General features: G+C 44.4%; 1 protein-coding gene and 1 long non-coding RNA gene across 3 annotated transcripts; one reads left to right on the forward strand and one right to left on the reverse strand.

Moving 5' to 3' along the window:
• Positions 1-2,931: 2,931 nt before the first annotated feature.
• MEFV (MEFV innate immunity regulator, pyrin) lies at positions 2,932-22,408 on the reverse strand. 2 transcript variants are annotated; one of them, XM_072835483.1, is made up of 10 exons: positions 21,860-22,408; positions 12,875-13,708; positions 10,887-11,266; positions 10,366-10,461; positions 7,307-7,537; positions 6,902-6,924; positions 4,770-4,885; positions 4,539-4,571; positions 4,137-4,169; positions 2,932-3,973 (listed from the first exon to the last, which is right to left on the reverse strand). In XM_072835483.1, exons 2-10 carry the CDS (start codon positions 13,668-13,670, stop codon positions 3,420-3,422), a joined length of 2,262 nt encoding a protein of 753 aa, XP_072691584.1. In that variant the 5' UTR covers positions 13,671-13,708; positions 21,860-22,408; the 3' UTR covers positions 2,932-3,419. The 2 variants fall into 2 exon arrangements, with proteins under 2 accessions (XP_072691584.1, XP_072691583.1); XM_072835482.1 differs by lacking the exon at positions 21,860-22,408 and adding an exon at positions 16,292-16,648.
• LOC140638353 (uncharacterized) lies at positions 16,630-19,175 on the forward strand. Its single transcript, XR_012035435.1, has 3 exons — positions 16,630-16,868; positions 17,389-17,609; positions 18,461-19,175. It is a non-coding gene; the product is annotated as an uncharacterized lncRNA (long non-coding RNA).
• Positions 22,409-22,441: the final 33 nt, after the last annotated feature.

Raw genomic sequence — 22,441 nt, forward strand, 5'->3', positions numbered from 1 at the left:
AATGGGAGACCGCCAGGCACCGCGTTTGGGGCGGGCCAGCACACCCCCTCAGCCCCCGAAGTTCGACCGGAAGTGGGCTGCCTCTCGCACCGGAAGATCTTCGAGAGGCCTCGGCTGTTTCTGGCACAGCCTCGAGGGTGCGTCGAAGGTCCGTTTGGCCGTGAGTGGGCGGCCGGTTAGGGTCCATGCATGGTTCTGGGTCTTGTCACAGCTGTCACTTCGATAGGGGCGGCTCGTCGGTTAGAGCCGGGCAACCCCCTCCCCGCTTGCCAGCTTCTACCCTGCGATTTGAACAGGCCATCCTGTGTTCTTTTTTTCCTGAGGCTAATTATAGGTAACTCGTTTAGCCGTGGTTTATTTATTTATTTATGTATTTAGCCGTGGTTTAAAATATATTACAGACTAATGTCACAACTGCACGGTACAACAGAAGTTTTTCTAAAAATAAAGAACACTTGTTTTTGCATTCATCAAAAACCAAAGCAAACAAACAAACAAAAAAAAACCCTCCCTCAATCAAAGCAGCATGGTTTGAGCTAGAGGTGAGTAGAACAATAGAAAAGAATAATAAGCGTCAAAGTTGATCTGAATGTATGGAACCCATATAAAAGGGTAGCATTTCAACTTAGTGTAAAATAGATGATGCTAGCAAAAATTATCCATTCTTCTGGAGAGAAAGACTCGTGTCCTTATACTATATACAAAAGATGGAATTAAAAGAACACAATTAAAAGAATTAAAATAACATTAATGTGGAGGCAAAACAACTGAAATGCCTTGAAGTAAGATACAGTCCTGTATAACTGTATTTTTAAGAAAACTAAAAAAAAAAAAACAAAAAAACAAAACAAACCCGAAAAAACAAAAAACCAGTAATAGGGACACCTGGGTGGCTCAGCGGTTGAGCATGCCTGCCTTTCCCTCAGAGCGTGATCGGGGTCCTGGGATCAAGTCCCACATCGGGCTCCCTGCATGGAGCCTGCTTCTCCCTCTGCCTGTGTCTCTACCTCTCTCTCTCTCTCTCTCTCATAAATTAATAAATAAATAAATACATACATACTTTAAAAAAACCCCAACAATAATAATAAACAAGTAGTAGAATGGAAAATAATTGTAAAAGAAAGACCACATAAAGAATTATACATTTCCAACTTACAGAAAGCTCCAGCCAACTGACAAAAGACAAAGGCAAAGGCTATGAAGTCATGAAAACGAAACTATCATTAACATTTGAAAAGATCCAAAAAAATACCATTAAAAAACGGGGGGCACCTGGGGGGCGCAGTGGTTAATCGTCTGCCTTTGGCTCAGGTCATGATCTCAGGGTCTTGGGATCAAGCCTCATCTCAGGCTCCCTGCTCAGTGGAGTGTTTGCTTCACTCTCCTCCCTGTGTTCTCTCTCGGTATCTCTCTCTCAAGTAAGCAAAATCTAAAAAAACCCCAAAAGCTTTAAAAAAAAGGCATTTGAAAATATGCATCACCATGTTGGAAACAGTTTGTTAGTCTCTCAAAATATTATCATAGAATTACTATGGTGTAGCAGTTCCATTCCTAGGCATAAACTCAAGAAAAGTGAAAACATATGTCCATACCACACCTATATGTGAATAGCAGCAGTGTTTGTAATGGCTGAAAAGAAACAATCTTTATGTCTATTAACTGATGATTGGCTAAACAAGATGTATATTCATATAACATGATTATTCAGCAATAGCAATGAGTACTAATACATGCTGCAATGTGGACGGACCACAAAAACTTTATGTCAAGTGAAAGAAGCCAGTCACAGAAGGCCACATTTTGTATGATTCTACGTACATGAAATGTCTGGAATAAGCAAATTTATAGAGACAAAAAGTAGGGTAGTAGTTGCCAGGGGCTGAGGGTATGGAGAGTGGCAGATGATTGCCAGTGGATGCAGGGCTTGTTTTTGGGGTGATGAAAATGATCTGAATTTAGTCGTGATGTTTGTACACATTGTGAATATACTAAAACTCAATTATACACTTTAAAAGGGTGAATTTTATGGTTTGTGAATTATATCTCAATAAAGAAAACACCAGATGGGGAAATTTTCATCTTAAAAATACAAATGTTTAGTATCTAAAATACTTATCAAGAAGTACTACAGACAACTAAAGTTCAATATCTAGATTCTACATAACAAGTAGTCAAAGGAGCTGTGCTATTTCTGTAGAATGAAGCAAAAGTTCGAAGTCCACATGGAAAATTCACAGTGTCACTAACAGATAATGAAATAAAACAGGCAAAACTCCATTTCATCTCTAATGAATGAGCACAAATTTTCAAATGACAAAAACATTGCTTTGGGCATGAAACATTATTTAATCTTGATGAAGGATTGTATGGCCAACTATAGCAAGTGTTATCAAATAGTTCACATTCTGGAGCCATTTTAGGAATAATAGAAAAAAATGTGTATAGGCAGTAATGGAAAGAATACAGGAAGCTGTTCATGGGAAGGGTATAGCAAGAGAGAATTGGGAACAGCTAAGCAAATAGAGCCCATGAACTCTATCAGAGTATGGACTATGTGCACAGAACAAAGCTCCATGAAGAAATCAGGGCCTGTGTTTTCTGGTCACAATCATGGAAAACTTGGATCTAGTCTAGGCTCTAGTGTGAAGATGGAAAGATGAGTTGGGGTGGAGGGGTTTGGAATCTAATCTTCATTTGATTATTTTTTTTCCCTCTTACATCCTTTCTCTTTACATCTCTGTAAATGGGGTATCTGTGAAATAGAACAGATTTTCAGGTACAGATCAGGACAGAATTTTTTAAAAATCTGACACTCGGAATATGTGTCAAATATTTTCCCACAATAGCAGCTCCATCTTTTTCATGTTCAGTAGGAAAATGGGATCTCACAATGATTGACTAAATAACAGATTGAATGCAGACTAAGTGCAATTATGACCAAGTTTTCTAATTTATTTATGAGGCCTAGCCAATTCTCTTAAGATCCATAGCTCATTAATCCAGGTACAAAAAGAGAACAAACTAGTCAACTTGTTTTATCTCAGCTTTCCAAGTCCTCACGAAAGAAGAGAACAGAATGAAGGGACACATCCTTGCCACAGAGTTCTGAGGGAAAATGAGGGTAAGATCTCTGCCTTGGGCATCTTAGGGTGCTAATTCATACAAGGATTCATTAAGCAACAGCTATGTACTTCCTCCTCTGAGGTGTCATGAGTACATGTGTTCTCTTCACCTTTGGCTTACAAGTATTTGTGTACCTAGTTTATTTCTGCTACCATTCCATAGGCACAGGAACTCTTTTCTTAATTCGTTATATTATACCCACAGCAGCTGGAACCCAGTGGGCATTCAATAATGACAGTTGAGTGTACAGATCCAAGATTCAAGGCTGGAAACCAGAAGAGAGATATAAAGGGCACTCAGTGAGGTTCCTGGTCACCCACTGGACAGATGGTCAGAGGATCCATGTTCTTCCCTCCATCATGTGTTCCAGGGCTGAAGATAGGCTGGAGGGGCTCAGAGGAAGAGAAGCCAGTGAATGCATAGATGAGGGATTTGTTTGTTACATTGTAAAAGGAAATGTCTCCAGCCTTATAGTCCAGGAAGATGCCCACACGTTTGGGAGGTTCCCTTAATTGCAGGCGTGTTGGGGGAATGGTGGACACCTGGTACTCACTCCGCTTCATCATTATCACCACCCAGTAGCCATTGTCAGGTGACAGAGTCATGCTCCCTTTCCTGCTCATGGATGCTTTGCAGATGCCCAGGATCCACCCTGTCTTGTTTCCCACCTCTACTTCCCAGTAATGGCGGCCAGAGAAGAAGCTTGGAAGGCCTAGGGCAATGATGCAACTATCAAATCTTTCTGGATTGTCAGGCAGACGATTCCACTTGTTTCCAAGTCTCACGCTCTTCAGATTATTTGAGAAGATGAGATTGGGGTGGGCGGTTTCTGCATCCAGAATCACATTAGCTGCAGAAAGAATTAGAATACCTAGTTGGGGGTCCATGGGCAACATACCTACAGGGTTCTCCCCACCTCCAAGACACTTGGAGGGACAGTCTTCTTGAATGCACTGGAGGTCAGCATAGGGACTCAGCAGGTGAAGTCCACTTGTCTTAGTCTGGGCACTTACCGGCATGTGCCTGAGCACAGATGAGTTCTGGAACTACAGAGAGAAAGAAGATGGGGGAAAAAACCTAAGTATTTCAATTCAAAGAGGTTAAATCTACCCTGGTCACCACAACAAGGAAAGACAAGAACCCCCACCCCAACTCAGGACCTTGCTTCCTCTGCTTGGATTAACCCCATTCCTCCTAGACCCTGGGGCCTGCCTTGAAGACTCTGTGGTCTGATGAGTTGACCCAGGGAACAAGTCCAGCACAGAGCCTATGAAAGCTTTTTTTTTTTTTTTTTTTTTTTTTTTTTGCCTTTGTTGCAGGTGTTTTTCTCTTTTCTAAATAATGCCCAGAAATCAACAGCATAGGGAATATCACAGTAACCCCCGGCAAGCACATTATTCCATCACCATACTCACCATTGAAGATATCTATTTCTGAACGCAGCATTTCTAAAAGAAGAAAGGGAGCTTGAGTTAGGTTCCCCAGCTAGAGACGGATCAGAAAGAGGCTGAAGGCAGCATTAGAAAGGCCATGGGAGATGAAGAAGGGATGTCAGAGGGTTCTGGGCCACCTGGAACTCAGGGAGGAGGTGAGCCTCCTAGGAAGGAGGGAAGTGCCTCCCATTCCCCCCCCCGAAGCCCACCTACCTGAGAGGTACTTCATGCTCTTCTCTACAAACTCTGATTTCCGGTAGAACAACTGGATCTTTTTTTCCACCTCTAGGGGAGTGTTCCACAGCTTAGGAACAGTCACCATCTTGACCCTAGAGACAAAAGACTGTTGGCCAGAGAGGGCTGGTGCATAGGGGTAGCTCAAGTTCCCATGAGATGGCAATAAAGTGCAGCCTCTACAGGGGACACCCAATCCACCTGGACTTTGCAATGAAAGTCTTCCCTGGACTCTGAGTTTTAAACACTGGTTCTCAACTTTGGCCACAGATTGGCATCACCTGAAGAGTTTTAAAAACCACTGACATAAAAACCACAGTGAGTTTTACTAAAGGCCTTATAATGGTGTGATATTGAAATGTCCATCCCGGAATTATCTATGTCAAATTAATTACACTTCTTTCGTCCTTTTCTGTTGAGATAAAAATGATAAGAAATAAGAAAAAATACGATGAGATATGACTCATTAGAATGGTTATTATTTTTGAAGAAATCAAAATGACGGGTATTAGCAAGGATGTGGGAAAACCCTTGTGCATGGGTGGCAGGAATGTAAAATGGTGCAGACACTGTAGAAAATAATATAGTGGTTCCTCAAAAAACTAAGCATAGAATTACCATATGACACATCAATTCCACTTCTAGGTATATACTCAAAAAAATTGAAAGCAGAGACTCAAACAGATATATGTACAGCAATATTCACAACAGCATTATTCACGATAGCCAACAGGTGGAAATAACTCAAGTGTCCATTGATGGATGAAGGGATAAACAAATTGTGGTATGTATACACAATGGAATATTATTCAGCCTTACATAAGAATGAAATTCTGACACATTGTACAATGTGAATGAATCTTGACGACATTATGCTAAGTGAGATAAGCCAGACACAAAAGCACAAATACTGTATGATTCCACTTATGTGAAGCAGTTAGAGTAGTCAAATCCGTAAAGACAGAATGTAGAACGGTGGTTGCCAGGGGCTGAGTGAGGGAACAATGGGGAGTTATGTTTTAATAGTATGGCGTATCCATTTGGGAAGATGAAAAAGTGCTGGAGACAAAGGTGGTGTTGATTGCACAATAATACAAATGTACTTAATGCCACTGAACAGCACGTTTAAAAATGGTTGTGGGTAGGGGATCCCTGGGTGGCGCAGCGGTTTGGCGCCTGCCTTTGGCCCAGGGCGCGATCCTGGAGACCCGGGATCGAATCCCACGTCAGGCTCCCGGTGCATGGAGCCTGCTTCTCCCTCTGCCTGTGTCTCTGCCTCTCTCTCTCTCACTGTGTGCCTATCATAAATAAATAAAAAATTAAAAAAAAATGGTTGTGGGTACACCTGAGTGGCTCAATGGTTGAGTGTCTACCTTTGACTCAGGGCATGATCCTGGGGTCCGAGATTGAGTCCCACATCAGGCTCCCTGCATGGAGCCTGCTTCTCCCTCTGCCTGTGTCTCTGCCTCTCTCTCTGTGTGTCTCAAATAAATAAATAAATAAATAAATAAATAAATAATAACTTAAAAAATAAAAATGGTTAGAGTGGTAAATTCCATGTTATATGTATTTTCCCACCAGAAAAGAGGAAAAGACCAAAAAACTTATGCCAGGGTCACACTTTTGAAGATTTGGATTTAATTTGTGTGCCAAGGCCTGGAGGTCAGGATTTTGTAAAGCTCCCGGAGTGATTGTAATGTCCAGCCTCCTCCCTCCCCTCCCCTTCCTTCCCCTGTCTGGGGTTAGAGCATCACGACTCCTAGAAAATACTTCCCTCCCTGAGACCATAAGCACTGTGGCCTCAGGGAGGGAGGCACTTCCGCAGGAACAGTATTCTTGAGGCAAAATTGGCGATCTTTAGGGAGGTTTCTTAGGAACCATCATTAGCATGATAGGCTGTGTTCGTTCTTTCCAGTGTTCAGCCCATGCTCTCCCTCCTGACCACACTCCCATTTTCCCTACACAAATCCAGAGAGGCCTTAGGAGCTGCAGGAGATGGGAGGAGCCCAGAAGGAGTCAGACCCGGGGTTGGGAGCATCTCCGTCCTAGGAATGCTTCCCCCACAGCTTCCTGCAGGATACCCAAGGTAACACGAAGGGATCTCTCAGTACCTGTGCAGGGTGACTCCGATGTCCTAGGAGAGAAAAGAAGGAAGCTCCCCGTTACCAGTCTCCTAGGGGCTGCGCTGACTCCTGGTCTTTCCTCCTGGGCTCATATCCCCAGGTTGTCAGCAAAACTGGGGCACCTCTCCCCCATTCTAATTCTCATCACCCAAAGTGGCAGCCTGGTGGGGCTTACAATAGAACTGCACCCAAACCCTGCTTGTCTCTTCTGGGAGATGCCAGGGGATCCCTTGAGAACTGGGCCACCCTGGACTCCTGAGAGCTCATCAAAGGGATCTGGGTACCAGACCCTTGTCTTGTACTGACTTGAGCAGAGCTAATGGCAGTGCTGGGAGCTCATGATATCCTACTGGGGACAGTGGGAAGGGGAAAGCCAGGCCCAGCCACACTCACCTGCATGAGCTCCCACTCCGGCTGGCATTGCTTGGCCTCCAGCTCTCCAATTAGCTCGTCGAGGAGGGCAATGTCTCTGGACACTTGGGTGCTATACGTCTCCCTGACCTGGCCAATGGTCCGGTTCAGATCTTCGAATGAGGCCACAAAGAACTTCTCTTGCTGCTCCAGAATATGGTACAGTTGCTCTATTTGGTGCTGGATTCTCTGCTTCTGGGTTTCCATTTGTTTCTGGGGAACAAAAAAGTGTAGGGGTCTGTGCAGTGTGCTGGATGTGTATGCCCAGGGGATCCCCAGAAGCCCACTTCCTGGAGGCGAATAAGAAGCATGCTTCCTCAGCTTCTTGGAGGCCTGGATTTCAGAGCAGTAGGCAAAATGGGCCAGAACCTTCCAGAACAGACTGAGGGTGGCCAGGGCTGGCTCTTGTAAAATGCCCTAAAACCTAGTGTTCTGGGTTGATTTGTATCCCCTCCAAGATTTATGTTAAAGTCCTAACCTAGTACCTAAAGAATATGATCTTATTGGAAATAGCATCATTACAGATATAATTAGTTTAGATGAAGTCATGGTGAAGTGGGCCACTGGAATGGGGATGTTGGGACACAGACACAGGAAAGAAACACAAGGGAAAGATGACATCTACAAGCTGAGAAGGGAGGCCTGGAAGACGTCTCTCCTTCATGGCCCTCAGAAGGAACAGTCCTGCTGACACCTTGATTGTAGACTTCTGGCCTGCAGAACTGTGAAAGACTATATTTCTGTGGTTTAAGCCATTCAGTCTGTGGGGCTCTGTTATGGCAGCCACAGGACACTAGGATACCTGGTATCACATTTTCCCTTCCTTGAAGGTCAGTGTGAGGATAGCATATGCCTGGGGCTGTAAGTGGATAAGGTTATGACCACCAAGTGTCCAGGAAGGAGACTTCTCTCCACCCCGCTGCCAAAGTGCTGGCAGGCAGAAGGGCCTCAGTGTGGCTCTGAATGGAGGCAGTCAGTCCATTAATGTGAATGTAGGTGAACTTGACTTCTACTACAACTGCACATAGGTCAGCCATCTGACCCATGTTCTATCTCCCTTTTCCTCCTCATGACTAGAGAGTTTTGAGGAAAGGTGAAGTGGCTCTAAGGAAACCTTCTCATTCCTCCATGGAGGGAGAAGCCCTTTTGGATCTTCCTTTTTTCTTTTCTTTTCTTTTTTTTTTTTTTTTTAAGATTTCATTTATTTATTCATGAGAAACACACAGAGAGAGAAGCAGAGACACAGGCAGAGGGAGAAGCAGACTCCCCACGGGGAGCCCGATGTGGGACTTGATCCCGGGACTTCGGGATCATGACCTGAGCCGAAGGCAGAGGGTACCACCCAGGCGTTCCCCTTTTGGATCTTCTAAGACTGGACTTAATTAGTGTCATCATTTTAATCTCTTTAGTCCTTTTTTTAAATTTTAATTAATTAATTAATTAATTAATTATTTAAAAAACACCCAGGCTTTTTTTTTTTAAGATTTTATTTATTTATTCATGATAGACATAGAGAGAGAGAGAGAGAGAGAGAGAGAGAGAGAGAGGCAGAGACACAGGCAGAGGGAGAAGCAGGCTCCATGCAGGGAGCCTGACACGGGACTTGACCCTGGGACCCCAGGATCATGCCATGGACCAAAGGCAGGTGCTAAACCACTGAGCCCCCCCAGGGATCCCCCCAATTTTTATTTAAGTAATCTCTACAGCCATTGTGGGGTTGAACTCACAACCCTGAGATCAAGAGTTGCATGCTTTCTGGCTGAGCCAGCCAGGCACCCCATTCTTCCACACTTATCTTAGTGTCATTGTGCTGTAAAGAAAAGTTTCCCCTCCCTCTTCCATATGATTATATATGTATATATATATTTAACTATTGAAAGAAGGAGGAAGAGCAGAAGTTTTGAAAACAGCATCATTTTCCTCAGGAGCTCATGTCACTGTGAACATTTTAAGGGAAGACCAGATCTTGTCTCCCTGACTTTCCCTGTGGCCCAGGCTTCTGTCTCACCTTCATGGCAGGGGGCATCTCTGACCTCTGCTTCACCCACAAGTTCCAAGCCACCTGGGATTATAGGAAAGGGTTTTTTGTTTGTTTGTTTGTTTTTTGTTTTTAGAAAAAGTGGGAGCTGGTGAGTGGGCAAGGTGGTGAGGGGAAGGGCAGAGAGAGAGGGAGAGAGAGAAATCTTAAGCAGACCCCACACCCAGTGTGGAGCCAAACTCAGAGGCTCAATCTCATGACCTTGAGACCATTATCTGACCTGGAATTAAGAGTTGGACTTTTAACTGACTGATCCCTGCCGCCAGGCACCCTGGAAAGTGGTTTTCTTTTACTACATACACTTCATGAGTTTCCCAAAAGTTAGACACCTGGGCCAATGCTATACCCGCCCCCATTCCTGCCCTTTCTTATCTTTGTCTGTTTCCCATTGTGGTGTGAGAGATGGGATCCAGCCAACAGAAATGGGTCAGACAAATTAAGGCACTTTGGTATAGGTGAATTTGCCTGCAGGGAAAATGGAAGTGATTTACATGTCCAGGTTTAACAGAAAAAGGCCGATAAGTGTATTTATTGAAATCTGCGGCATCACAAAATAATAGTTTTAAAGAAAATCTCTAACTATTTGAATTTTTAAAATCCATGTTTTTTTTTAAATAAAATGGACAACAATTATAAAGATGATACAGTGGAGTATTTAAAATGGAAAAATCTCTCCTCCCATTTCCCCAATCCCATCTCTCAGCAACAGCCACTGTTGTGGTGTTAATTTCTCTAAACCATTTTGTGGTGAATATGAAAGCACAGGCTCCTTGGAAATTTCCCTCCTATGCTGCAGTTGGGTCTCTCCAGGAACAAGCTCATCCTTGGATTCCTGATACCTCTCTGCCCCCTTTAGAGCAGGAGGTTCTAAATATGTGATCAGTTCTGCTTCCCTATGAACCAGAACATAATTTGGAGACCTTCTGCTCACTTTTGGTCCCCTCTCTCCTTTTGTAGGGGGGAACTCAGGCAAGGACTGGAAACAGAACACCCCTGGCCTTACCAGAAATTTCGCAGTCTTCTTATCTCCCTGAGATCTCTGCTCCTCCCCAGATTTTCTCAACTCCTTCACATACTCCAGCTGCTTTTGAATTTTCACCTGGAAAAGGGCACTTGTTAAAGCCTAAACTTGGCTTCTGCCATCCTTAGTTGGTGACAACTCTAGAGGGAAAAAATCTGCCTTATGGAGTAAAGCTGAGGGTGCTGTAGCCAAGTGCACAGGGAGGGTGCCCAGGAAAGAAGAATGAATCCATCATACCAAGGGAAGCAGATCCAAGAGGCGGTGAGAAAGAGATTCTTAATGACATGTGGGCACCTGGATTCAGCCATACCTGAAGCTAGTGCCCTTGGATCTTAGCTACATGAACCAATAAATTTCGTCTTTGCTGGTCTGGTTTGTATTATATTTTTGCCAGTTACAGCCCAAGAATGCTGCCTAATGCACCAACATCCCAGCGTTGTTGGGAAAATAAAGTAGCTACTGGCTACTTTAAAAAGCTTCCCCCCCACCCAAAAAAGCCCTACCTTGTATTCCAGGGCAGCCTCCTCAATAGGGCGTACCCGGTGGCCTCGGTGTTCCTGACTCAGACTGCAGATGAGGCAGATAGGCTCCCTGTCGTCCTCACAGAAGAGCAGCTGGACCTGCTTCATGTGTCGCTCACACTGTGGCAGGGACCTGGGGCTCAAGATAGCCATCTGCAGGTCCTCCTTCTGCTGGACGTCTCCAGAGTTCTTTATAGGCAGTGAGGCCTGGCTTGAGAGGCAGCTGGGTGAGTATCTGCCTGAGGTCTTGAGATCCTCAGAACCAATGGCAGGTCTGTAGGAATCATGCACATAGGTGCCATCAGCTGGATCTCCTTCCTGGGCATGGCCAAGGGGATACATGGCCTCATCCTGTGGCTTCCCTGGGGATATGGCAGCAGAAAAATTTCTTGAGTGACAAATCCAAAATGTAATGAAGGCGTGCTACAAGACACAGCAGAGAGAGCTATCTCGTGTCTGGGACATGAGGTCCTGGTCAGGCTGTGGCCACTTCTAGCTTGTCCTCCCCTGACTTCACTCCAGCAGGTAGCAAACCACCCAGTGGAAGTGAGGGCTAAGGGCTAGACTCATGGAAGTCCTGAGACTTGGAATTCCTGGATACTTCTCCTAAAGAAAGGCCTTTTGTTACAAATCCTATCCCTTCCTCCTGCACATACACGAACCTAGCAGGTGATATAAAGGCAGTGAGATGTTCTGACTAGTGTTTGCTTTACCACTTAAAACCACCCAGGCTGCTCATGACCCAAGTGGAAGCTCCCAAGTACATAACCTAACCCCTAGCAGAGTCCCTGGCACATAATAAGGATTTGAGAAGTGTGTGTTGAATGAAAGAACGAATGGGACTTCTCCTCACTTCCAGGTTCAGGAAGAACTAAATGGAAGTAAGAAAAGAGACTTGGCTTTTTAAGGCTGAAGGGTATAACCTACCATGATGACAAACAGCTATGACTAGCTGTGCCCCAAGACTATAACACAACTTAAAAAAGCAGAAATGACAGGAAGTACAAGAAGAAACAGAAGCACACTCAATCCATTAGATCCCTCCCACCTTCTCTCACAAGGTCCCAGGAATTTGTATCATAGCTGTGAGACTGTGAGAGGCCCTCCTAGTAACCATTCTTCCCTCCTCTTGTGATAGAATTGATTGCAGCCTATCAATTGATGGCTTCTCCCCCCCCACCAAAAAAAAAAAAAAAAACCCACAGCATTTTTTTGCAGTTAGGTATGGCTACTGACTACATTCTGGCCAAAGGGATATAAATGAAGGCATCATGAGCGGCTTCTAGAAACTTCTGGAAACCTTCCCTAAGTGATACTCTTCTCCTTTGTCCTTCTATCCCACTGCTTGGAATAAGGATGCCACCATCTAAGACCATGAGTTTGAGAGCAAACTTTGTGGAGCAGAAAAACAGTAAGAGCCTGGGTTCCTGGCCCATGGAGTATCACATCTGTTCTGAACCATCAGTGTGTTACTTATGTGAAGGAGAAACAAACTTCTATCTTGTTTCAGTTAGCGTTATTTTGGTGTTTCTGTCATCCACAACCCAACATAATCCTAATTTCTGCCTCCTTAGTAAAAGAGATTTAGGATTTTAGCCAACAGCTCTCTTCCCTGCTCGGGGAGGTGAATGGCAGGGTCCCACGGGTTCATTGTGAGAAGAGGGTATTTTTACCCAATATTTCCCAGAGGCTCAGACTGAGGTCCATGAATTCCTTGGAATTCTAAAGGATTTCAGAGTGTCTAAGAACTAACTGAACTTTGATGCAACATTTTATGAAGATGTGCATACATGCATCTTTTTCAGGATTCACAGCCTACCTCAGATTCTCAAAGTGTTGGGGATCTTGGGGGCCACTCAGGGATCTGGTGACATAAACACAGTGGAGATAAAAGGCTTGTGAGGGAACACCTGCACAGGTCACCATGCCTAAGGATGCCAGGTCTTCTGAGTTCCGGGATCCTTCCTTACCTGACGAAGGAGGGACTTCTGGACCTGAAGGCTGATGGAGCTCACCACCTGCCACCTCCCTCGAGGTCTCAGGGGGTTCTTGACCCTCAATTCCATTTTTCTTTGAAGGCCCTATAGATTCCGGATGCTCACAGGTTGTCTTGCCTTTGGACAATGATACATTGGAAAGTGTTTTCCTGAATGCTCCTTCTTTTGGGATCATGGAATGTTCTGGATTCCTGGAGCCTTTCTCTGGAGCCACAGTAGCACCTACATCCAGAGTGGCCACTTCACTGGGGGTAGCTGCTGAGTCTGTATGATCACTTCTCATTTTCTCTTGAGACAGAAGAGTTTCTGGATTGAGGAGTTCTCTCTCTCTTGAAAAAATGGTGAATTCAAGACTTCTGGGTCGCCTCTGTCCTGATGATAAACGTTCTCCAGGTATCTTGGATTTTACTCTTCCCAGGGACCCAGTAAACGACCCAGAGGAGAGTTCTTGGAGTCCTAAGGAGCTGGCATTCCAGCGTAGATGGTCAGTAGGACTCCCCTTCTCCCCCTGCAGCTTGCCAGGGAATGGGCTTCTCTTGGAGGACGAACTGAGGCTCCTGGCCCCTGGCTTACCCAGCATATCCGGGCACCCGGAGCTCTTTTGATCTCTCCGTCTGCTCTGAGGCTTCTTCTGGGATCCCTTTCCAGCCTCATGCTGGTTGGCTGGCAGGCTGACAGCCCCATCACCACTTTGCCGCTGCCTCTCACCTTCCAGGCCATCTGATATTTTCAGGCCCTTGGACTTATTCTCCCCAAAGGAACAAGACATTGCTGAACTGTATGTGCCACTTTCTTGTATCAGATACTCTGCAAAGACAACAGGATGCAAAGGCATGAGAATGTGCAGGGCTCAGGGCCAGGGGTTGGGAGAAGGAAGAGAAGGGAAAAATCACCTCAGAAATTACAGAAGTTCAGGGATGCCTGGATGGCTCAGTGGTTGAGCATCTGCCTTTGGCTCAGGGCACGATGGGGGATCGAGTCCCACATCGGGCTCTCTGCTCTGCCTCTCTCTTTCTATGTCTCTCATGAATAAATAAATACAATCTTAAAACAAAAAATAAATTACAGAAGTTCAGAATGTTCTAGGCAATGACAGTCAATTACCATTAAGTAAGAGAATACTAATTATTTGCTATATATTTCCCAAATAGTACTTTTCAGAGTTCTTTGGCATGAGAACTTGTTTTCAGTATAAAGTCCTACACGAAATTCTTAGTTAGTAAAATAGATAAAAACTCTAGTTTACTGGTATAAATGTGGGTGTGATTATGATGTACAAAATTCACTTATAAAATTAATTAATAAAGAAGAATTATATTTGGCACAAAAATTTGAAAACAGGATTTGAAGGACAGTTAAAACTTTAGAAACTAATTTACTTCTGTTTTATTCTTTGGTTTCATGATGTGAAGAAAATCCTAACATACAGATAAGTAAGTGTAAATGGTGATTTTTTTTGAAAAAGATTTTATCTATTTATTCATGAGACACACACACAGAGAGAGAGAGAGAGAGAGAGAGAGGCAGAGACACAGGCAGAGGGAGAAGCAGGCTCCACTCAGAGCCCAACACGGGACTCGGTCCCAGGACTCGATCCCGGGACTCGATCCTGGGACTCGATCCTGGGACTCCAGGACGACGCCCTGGGCCAAAGGCAGGCGCCAAACCGCCGAGCCACCCAGGGATCCCCTGATTTTTCTTTCTTAAACAGCTTGCTTGGAAGTTTCAGGATACAGTTTCATTAAATAGAAATGACAAAGGCTTAATTTCAAGGTCTGTGTAAAAGGAGTTTAAGCACAAATTATCACCCTGGTGGCCTCTAGAATTTCAAAATTTGGTGAATGACACATTTTAACAAATTTGTTGGAAACAAATTAGAAAAATTAATAAAATTTGAATTAAGTATTTTAAAAAAGATTTTATTTATTTATTCATGAGAGATGGAGAGAGAGAGAGGCAGAGACAGGCAGAGGGAGAAGCAGGCTCCATGTGGGGAACCCAACGTGGGACTTGATCCCAGGACTCCAGGATCATGCCCCGAGCTAAAGGCAGGTGTTAAACCGCTAAGCCACCAGAGATCCCCTTATATATTTGTTAACATTCTAAAGAATTCCTGAAATATCTTCTTCAGCTATAACTTGCAAACCCTACTCTAGTAAGGAAATGAAGCACCCATAATCAGCGCCTTAAATTTTAGTAGAAGAGGCTCTTATTAAATTGCTTCAGAGATATTTAAAACTCTTTAAAAAACTTTGCTGTTGCGAACACTTTACTTCCTAGGAAAAGGCAAGTTCCCCAAGCTGTCTCTAGAATTAATGAAAAGCGCTAAATATGCTAATAACCAGGTTTTAAAATATGAAAATTAACTTAAAAAATTCTACTCATCAAAAAAAAAAATTCTACTCATCAAATTACACTGGACTCAGATTATGGTTTAGTCCATCACTCTTCCAAAGAGTAGAGAACTTTTATGTTATTTAAACATTTCTACTTCTGAAAAACACATGGAAAATATTTCTAATGTGTCCTTAAAGTCTTTAAAAGTAGAAGAAATACTTAAACACTAGCCAATGTTTTTTAAGCCCATCATGTATTTGGTCCTCCCCAAAATCTTAAAAAAAAAAAAAAGTCTTTAGAAGCAAAAATTCAATAGACCACATTCACTGATCACAGTGTGATGAAATAAGGAAGTTACAACAAAACAGGAATAGAAGAACAAGGAGGAGGAGAAGGAAGGAAAACAAGGAAAGAGAAAAGATAAAGGAAGGAAAAGAATTGAGAATTTTAGAATATCTTTGTGAAATGTGTCAGAGAAGAGCTCAAAACTGAAATTAGGTAGATTTCACTGTGAGGATGACTTGTTGACCCTGCTGATATGGGCAGTTAGCAAGCATTTTTTTTTCTCTTCTGAAGATACTGGTGGGTACATAGGAGTTAATCACAATGAAGTTAAGGACCCTCTAAGATCAGGCATCTAGTTCCTGCCTCTCCTGATTCTTTTTTTTCTCTTTTAAAGATTTATTTACCCATGAGAGACACAGAGAGCTGCCTCTCCTGATTCTGCCCTGCAGTCAGAATCTCAGCCTTTCTCCTCCTCATATTTATTTATTTATTTATTTATTTATTTATTTATTTATTTTACCTTTTTTTTTTTTTTTTTTTTTTTAAAAGCCATTGGGAGCCTTAGCTATACTAACCCAGATCCAAAGACCTTAGTGGCAGAAAGGACTTGGTCAGTCAGTGTCACTGGAGTCATAGTAGACCTGGGACTCCTAAGCTTCAAGTCACAACATACTGGTCTAAACACAAATTCCCTCTTGCACCTTGTACCCCACCCCATGAACAGCCAGCAGTTGCATTGCGAAAGGAAGGGGCATGGGACCTGCTTACCTGGGCCAATCGCTTTGTCAAGCTCCTCTGCCAGGAGGTTCTGGTTGATGGCCCTCAGGACTTGCAGGGTCAGCCGCACGGCATTCTCTTCCCCGTAGTGGTTGATCATCAGATTGGCCAGCTTCACTGGCTTGGCATTCTGGACCTGGCCCCGGGGGATCCGGGAGTGATCCTTCTCCACGCTGGTGTTCTGCAGCTTAAACTTGAACTTCTCAAAGTCATTGGGCAGCAGCTCCTCCAGGGAGTCCAGCAGATGATCACTGGGGGTTTTGATCATGGTGTTGACCAGGAAAGGCTGGAGCCAGCAGTCTGAAACAGCCTCTGTCTTGGAACCCAGAGGGTGGGTAAAAAAGAAGCCACTTGTGAAATAGCGGAAAAGCACAGGAAATGCTCTCTGCACTCTGGCGAGAACTGAGCTATGAGTGTCATCGTTTGTTTGTTTCCAGTGATGACTCTTGTGTTCTCTTTCTCACAGATTTGGAGGCCTTCACAGCTAGGAGGGTTCAAGGCCTTGCCAGCCATGTGTTCCTATAGTGCCCCAGCCCTCACCTTCCCATACTGGCCTGTAGAGCAGTGCGTAAGTATGTGAGGGAGGGCCTGGGGCTGGATTCCAGGGTCTCGATCCTGGGAAGGCACTCAGATGCCTCTGTCTCTCCTTCTCCCGGGATATGGGTGTGGGGAGCAGGAACAAAGCCCCTGGTCCCATGCTGCAGAGGACCGTAATGAGAGTCAGTCTTTTTGACCAATCGTTTTCCTCCAGACTCAGGATTTTATGGACCCTCCAGAGCAAATGATGAGGGTTGCGGGGGGCAACAAGTGCAGCCCTGCAAGTTTTGCCCTTCTCTGCCCAAGAAGGAGGTGAAGCCGGAGGGCACTGCCAGGCCACCAGCCTTGGTGTCACCCCTATTGATGTCATTCCAGTTGTCTGGTGCTTTCAGCATCACAAAGGCCTCAAATGCTGTGTGTGGAACTGTCATCCTGATTTGTTTGTTCCCTACTCTGCCCTGGCTTCCCGAGAGCATCCCCATGAGGGAGGGTGCTTGTCCATGCACTTTTATTGAACAAGTTTTTTGTTTGTTTGTTTTTTGTGTTTAAAGTAAGCCCCATGCTCAGTGTGAGGCTTGAACTCAGAACCCCAAGAACAAGGGGTCACATGCTCTACTGACTGGCCAGCCAGGTGCCCCTGAACACATATTTTAGACGCCATGCCAGGATGCTGGAGAAACAAGGGTGAAAAAAGGAATAGGTGTCCTTTGGAGCTCATGTCCCAGTGTGGTCTCCAGAAGTTGCTCCAGAGCTAATGGAAGTGGTACGTGGGGTAAGTGGACTTCTTCCACAATTGACAGCTTCTGTCTTTCTGTATACCCTGATTTTTATCCCCGGCTTTTTTTGTTTTGAAAAAACACTACTTTTAGTTGCCACATCTCTATAGTCTGATTCTGCTAGAACACTTTCACACTTTCCAGCCTTTTAAAATTCTGTCAAGACAATGTATTTGAAAAGTCCATTCCAAGCAAAATGTCCCTTAATTAATTAAGATTTCCTCATTATTAGACTGAAGGTACTTTCAGGCATCCTCAAGATGTCTCCATTGTAAAAGGACATTTTTTTCTTTGTGACTAGTAAGTGACCTGAGCATGTGGAAATGTCTTGTTCTCCCACAATCTTTCACCTCATGATTTTAGCATTCATTGATAATCCTTTCCGATATCAATTGCTACAATGATACTTGAAAAATGGTGATATTTCTGGCACTTAGCTGGCATCACTTATGTGTCCTGGCTTAAGCTTTCTGCATTTCTCATGAAGTTTTTGGCTTTGTGGATGTTTTGTCGGTAACACAATGGTGCTTACTCTGTGCCTGGCACAGCTTGCTTTATATCCATTGTCTCCTGAAATCTCTGCAGCACCCCTTCAGGGCAAGATTCATCATCCTCACTTACATCCAGGATTAGTGGTTTAGTGACTTGCTCAGTGACTGAGCCAGGATTCAAACTCCCTCTTTTAACCATTTTGGAATATTGCCTACATGCATGATAATAATTGATTATTTTACTGTTCCTCACTAACCACAGATGCTTTTATCTTTAATTTATTTTTATTTATTTATTTATTTATTTTACTTATTTATTTATTTATTTATTTATTTATTTATTTATTTATTTACAGATGCTCCTTTTAAAGCTGACCAATGAGGCTCAAAACGGGCCATTCTGACGGCTCCCACAGGTCACATACAACATTCTGATGCCTGACAGAACAAACAGCACTGTGCCTGACCAGCCTGTGTGTGACCAGTTGGGACCAAGATTTTGATGAGTTCTGCTTGGTTTAATTGATCTTATTGTCCAGTTGGTCCACATACTTCATATTTTACCGAGTACTCAGTCCTTTTGGTTTCTTAGCTGACAGCATCCAGTTTTCTGGATCCTGCTGAGAAAATAACCCTAAACCCAACATACTCCCTAAGAAATGGATGGACCCAAATGCATGCATATTTATGGTACAAATGTTGGATGTGTGATATTCTCAGGTTGAGCTGGAAGAGTATTGACTGAGCATCTCTGGGACCAGGACCTGTGCAAGATTTCAGAAGGCAGTAACACAGCCACCCCACAGGGAACCTCCCTCTCCTGAGACAGAAATGAAATTTGCAATAACATGCTGGATATTTCCTGTTCCTGGGGTTCCTGACCCTGTCTTGACTGGCTAGGGTCCTTTAAGCTGAGACTAAGACACCCACAACAGAATTTTTTAAAAAGATTTTATTTATTTATGAGAGAGGGAGAGAGAGAGAGAGATAGAGAGAGAGAGAACCAGAGACACAGGCAGAGGGAAAAGCAGGCTCCATGCAGGGAGCCCTGATGTGGGACTCGATCCCAGGTCTCCAGGATCATGCCCCGGGCTGAAGGCGGCGCTAAACTGCTGAGCCACCCAGGCTGCCCAGAATTTTTTTTTTAAGATTTTATTTATTTATTCATGAGAGAGAGAGAGAGAGACAGAGAGAGAGAGAGAGAGAGAGATTGAGAGGCAGAGTAATAGACAGAGGGAGAAGCCAGCTCCTTGCAGGGAGCCCGATGCAGGCCTCAATCCCAGGACTCTGGGATCATGCCCTGAGCCAAAGACAGACGCTCAACCGCTGAGCCACCCAGGCATCGCCCCCACAACAGAATTAAGCAGGAACTGGGGCTTTCCAGTCTATAACAGGATATTTTGCAATTGCAGTGATACCTTTTGCAACAGGGGGCAATTCTAAGGCATAGATTTGTCTCTTTTTTTTTTTTTTTTAAGAGAGAGCACATGAGCAGGGGTTAGGGGGAAGGAGGGGTAGAGAGAGAGAGAATCTCAAGCAGACTCCCCACTAGCAGCGCCACATGGGACTTGATCTCACAACCCTGAGATCATGACCCTGAGGTATGACCTGAGCTGAAACCAAGAGTCAACCGTTCAACTCACTGAGCTACCCAGTAGCTCTGAGTCATGGACTTATAAGGTAATGTTTTGACGCCACCGAGGCATTTATGGGTCAAGAGAAGCTGAAAGAGCTTCCATTTTTTGAGGTTCCAGTAGTTTTTTTTTTTTTAATGAAGAAATGTAAAAAGACAATTAGACCTTTTGGGATGCCTTTTAAATGTTTGTACAGCTGTAGTGGAGTGTGGATGAAATCTTTCTTGTGCCTCTGTGACAGTATGCGTGCCCTTATTTGGAAACAACATGATACATCTAAATCCATCCCAGCTGCTGCAAGCAGAGGTATTTCAACCTCTGGTCTTATCCTAAGTAATGTATAGCCCAGACACCCCAACCTTTACTCCATGCCTGGGTTTCACCTTTCTAACTTATTCCATCAGGGTTTCACTTTCTAACACATTCATTTTTGCATCACTTGGAGATTTTTTAATCAACATGTATTACTTTTATAAAAGGGAAAAAAGATAGTTTTAAAACTTATTTTATAATTTGTTTAGCCTCCAAGAGGATATCAGTCCTGTCCCCAGAACCATCATGATAAAGGAGGTTTATGGTACTTAAATATATAGTACATATTGGTTATTGAGAGAGCTGTAGGCAAGATCACAGAAGAATTCTTCTGTTAATATGGAGTTGGAAGTAGTGGATTCCATTGTGACCCAAACTCTTCCTCACCCTCCAGTATATTGACTTTTAAGGGAGAAATCTGAGACTTTGAGAGGCTAACGTGTCACGTTCAAAGTGAATTTCCAGGCAACAAACTTCCCACTGAGAAGCATACTTGTAACTGTGCTTTCTGATAGCAAACCAAGTTATGGTGCAACCTCCAACCTCCTGAGTGGGATGGAAACAGGGAGAGGAAGGCAGCTTCCTAGATGGCCTTGACCTGTGGAGGTTGTTCAGTAGTGGAGTTGGAATAGTTCCCAGATTGGTTCACCAACCAGAGTTTCTTTTTCTTTTTTTAAAATAAATTTATTTTTTATTGGTGTTCAATTTGTCAACATACAGAATAACACCCAGTGCTCATCCCGTCAAGTGCCCACCTCAGTGCCCGCCACCTAGTCACCCCCACCCCCCCGCACCCCTCCCCTTCCACCACCCCTAGTTTGTTTCCCAGAGTTAGGAGTCTTTCATGTTCTGTCTCCCTTTCTGATATTTCCCACTTATTTTTTCCTCCTTTCCCCTTTATTCCCTTTCACTATTTTTTTATATTCCCCAAATGAATGAGACCATATAATGTTTGTCCTTCTCTGATTGACTTATTTCACTCAGCATAATACCCTCCAGGTCCACCCACGTCGAAGCAAATGACCAACCAGAGTTTCATTTGCAATATGGTAAAGCCAAGCAAGAAGCTTTATAAACTATAAAGTGCTATACTTATTATTTATTCTGACTGTTAAATCTAGATGGAGGGCAAGTGGGTGTTCATGTTATTCTTTTTTTTACACGTATTTAAACATTTTATAATTTAAAACATCGAAAAAATGTTCGTTTTACCAATATTTCTAGGGACTTCACTAAGAGGCTGGCTCTGGGCACCCAGTCCCTGACCACCAAACATTTACAGGTTAGTGAAGAACACACTTCTCCCTTCCCTTGCACCTTTTCTTCTTTTCTTTTCTTTTCTTTTCTTTCTTTCTTTCTTTCTTCCTTTCTTTCTTTCTTTCTTTCTTTCTTTCTTTCTTTCTTTCTTTCTTTCTTTCTTTCTTTCTTCCTTTCTTTTCTTTCTCCCTCCTTTCTTTCTATCTTAGATTTTATTTATTTATTCATGAGAGAGAGAGAGAGAGAGAGAGAGAGAGAGGGGCAGAGACGCAGACAGAGGGAGAAGCAGGCTCCCTACCCGGATCCCAATCTGGGACTCCATCCTAGGACCCCAGGATCACCACCTGACGCAATGGCAGATGCTCAACCACGGAGCCACCCAGGTGCCCCTTCCTTGCACCCTTTGAGGTTCGGTTTACATAATCTTGTTCCACTGTCACCTCCCCATCCTCATCCCCTACAGAGAGGCCCGGGGTGCTTTGGTCATGCCTACCCAGTGAGTTTGCAACATGCACAAAGTGATGAGGGAGAAAAGGGGACTCCAAGATGTACCTGTGTGGTCTGGGCCAGTTACTCCACCTCTCTGAGCTTGTTTCTGTCAAATGGGTGGCCTGGAAATTTCAATGAGATAAACGTAGGCAAAAGAGCCTGCACCGTGGGGGCAGTGTCAGCTACGTCCGCTGAGGCTCCGGAGCCTGGCGCAGCGCCGGGCTAGTCCTGGGCGGCGCCCTAGGGCGGGACGGCCGTCACCTCCAAGACCCCAGCCACCGCGCTCGCTTCAGCGCGTGAGGGCACAGAGACCCCCACTCCGCGGGTCCCCTGAGGCGTTCGCTCTGAGGGGAAAAGGCCTGGGCAGGAGGGAGTGGGTGGGAAGAGAAGCCCGAGGATATAAGGCAAGTGTCGGCTCGGAACCGTACAGGCAGGCACCGGAGGCGAGACCACCCAGCACACGGAGTCGGCCGACGCCGTGGACTCTGCCCCAAGGAGAGATAGCCCGAGGAGGCGCAACGCGCCCGGGGACCCACACCCCAACACCGCGCAACCGCGGCCTCGGACCCTGGCGTGGAGCCGGTGTGTCCGATGTAGTTAGGGGGGACGCCCTAAACTACATCTCCCAGGGGGCCCCGGGACTAG

This window comes from Canis lupus, chromosome 8 (assembly GCF_048164855.1).
Source record: "Canis lupus baileyi chromosome 8, mCanLup2.hap1, whole genome shotgun sequence".
NCBI lineage: Eukaryota > Metazoa > Chordata > Mammalia > Carnivora > Canidae > Canis > Canis lupus.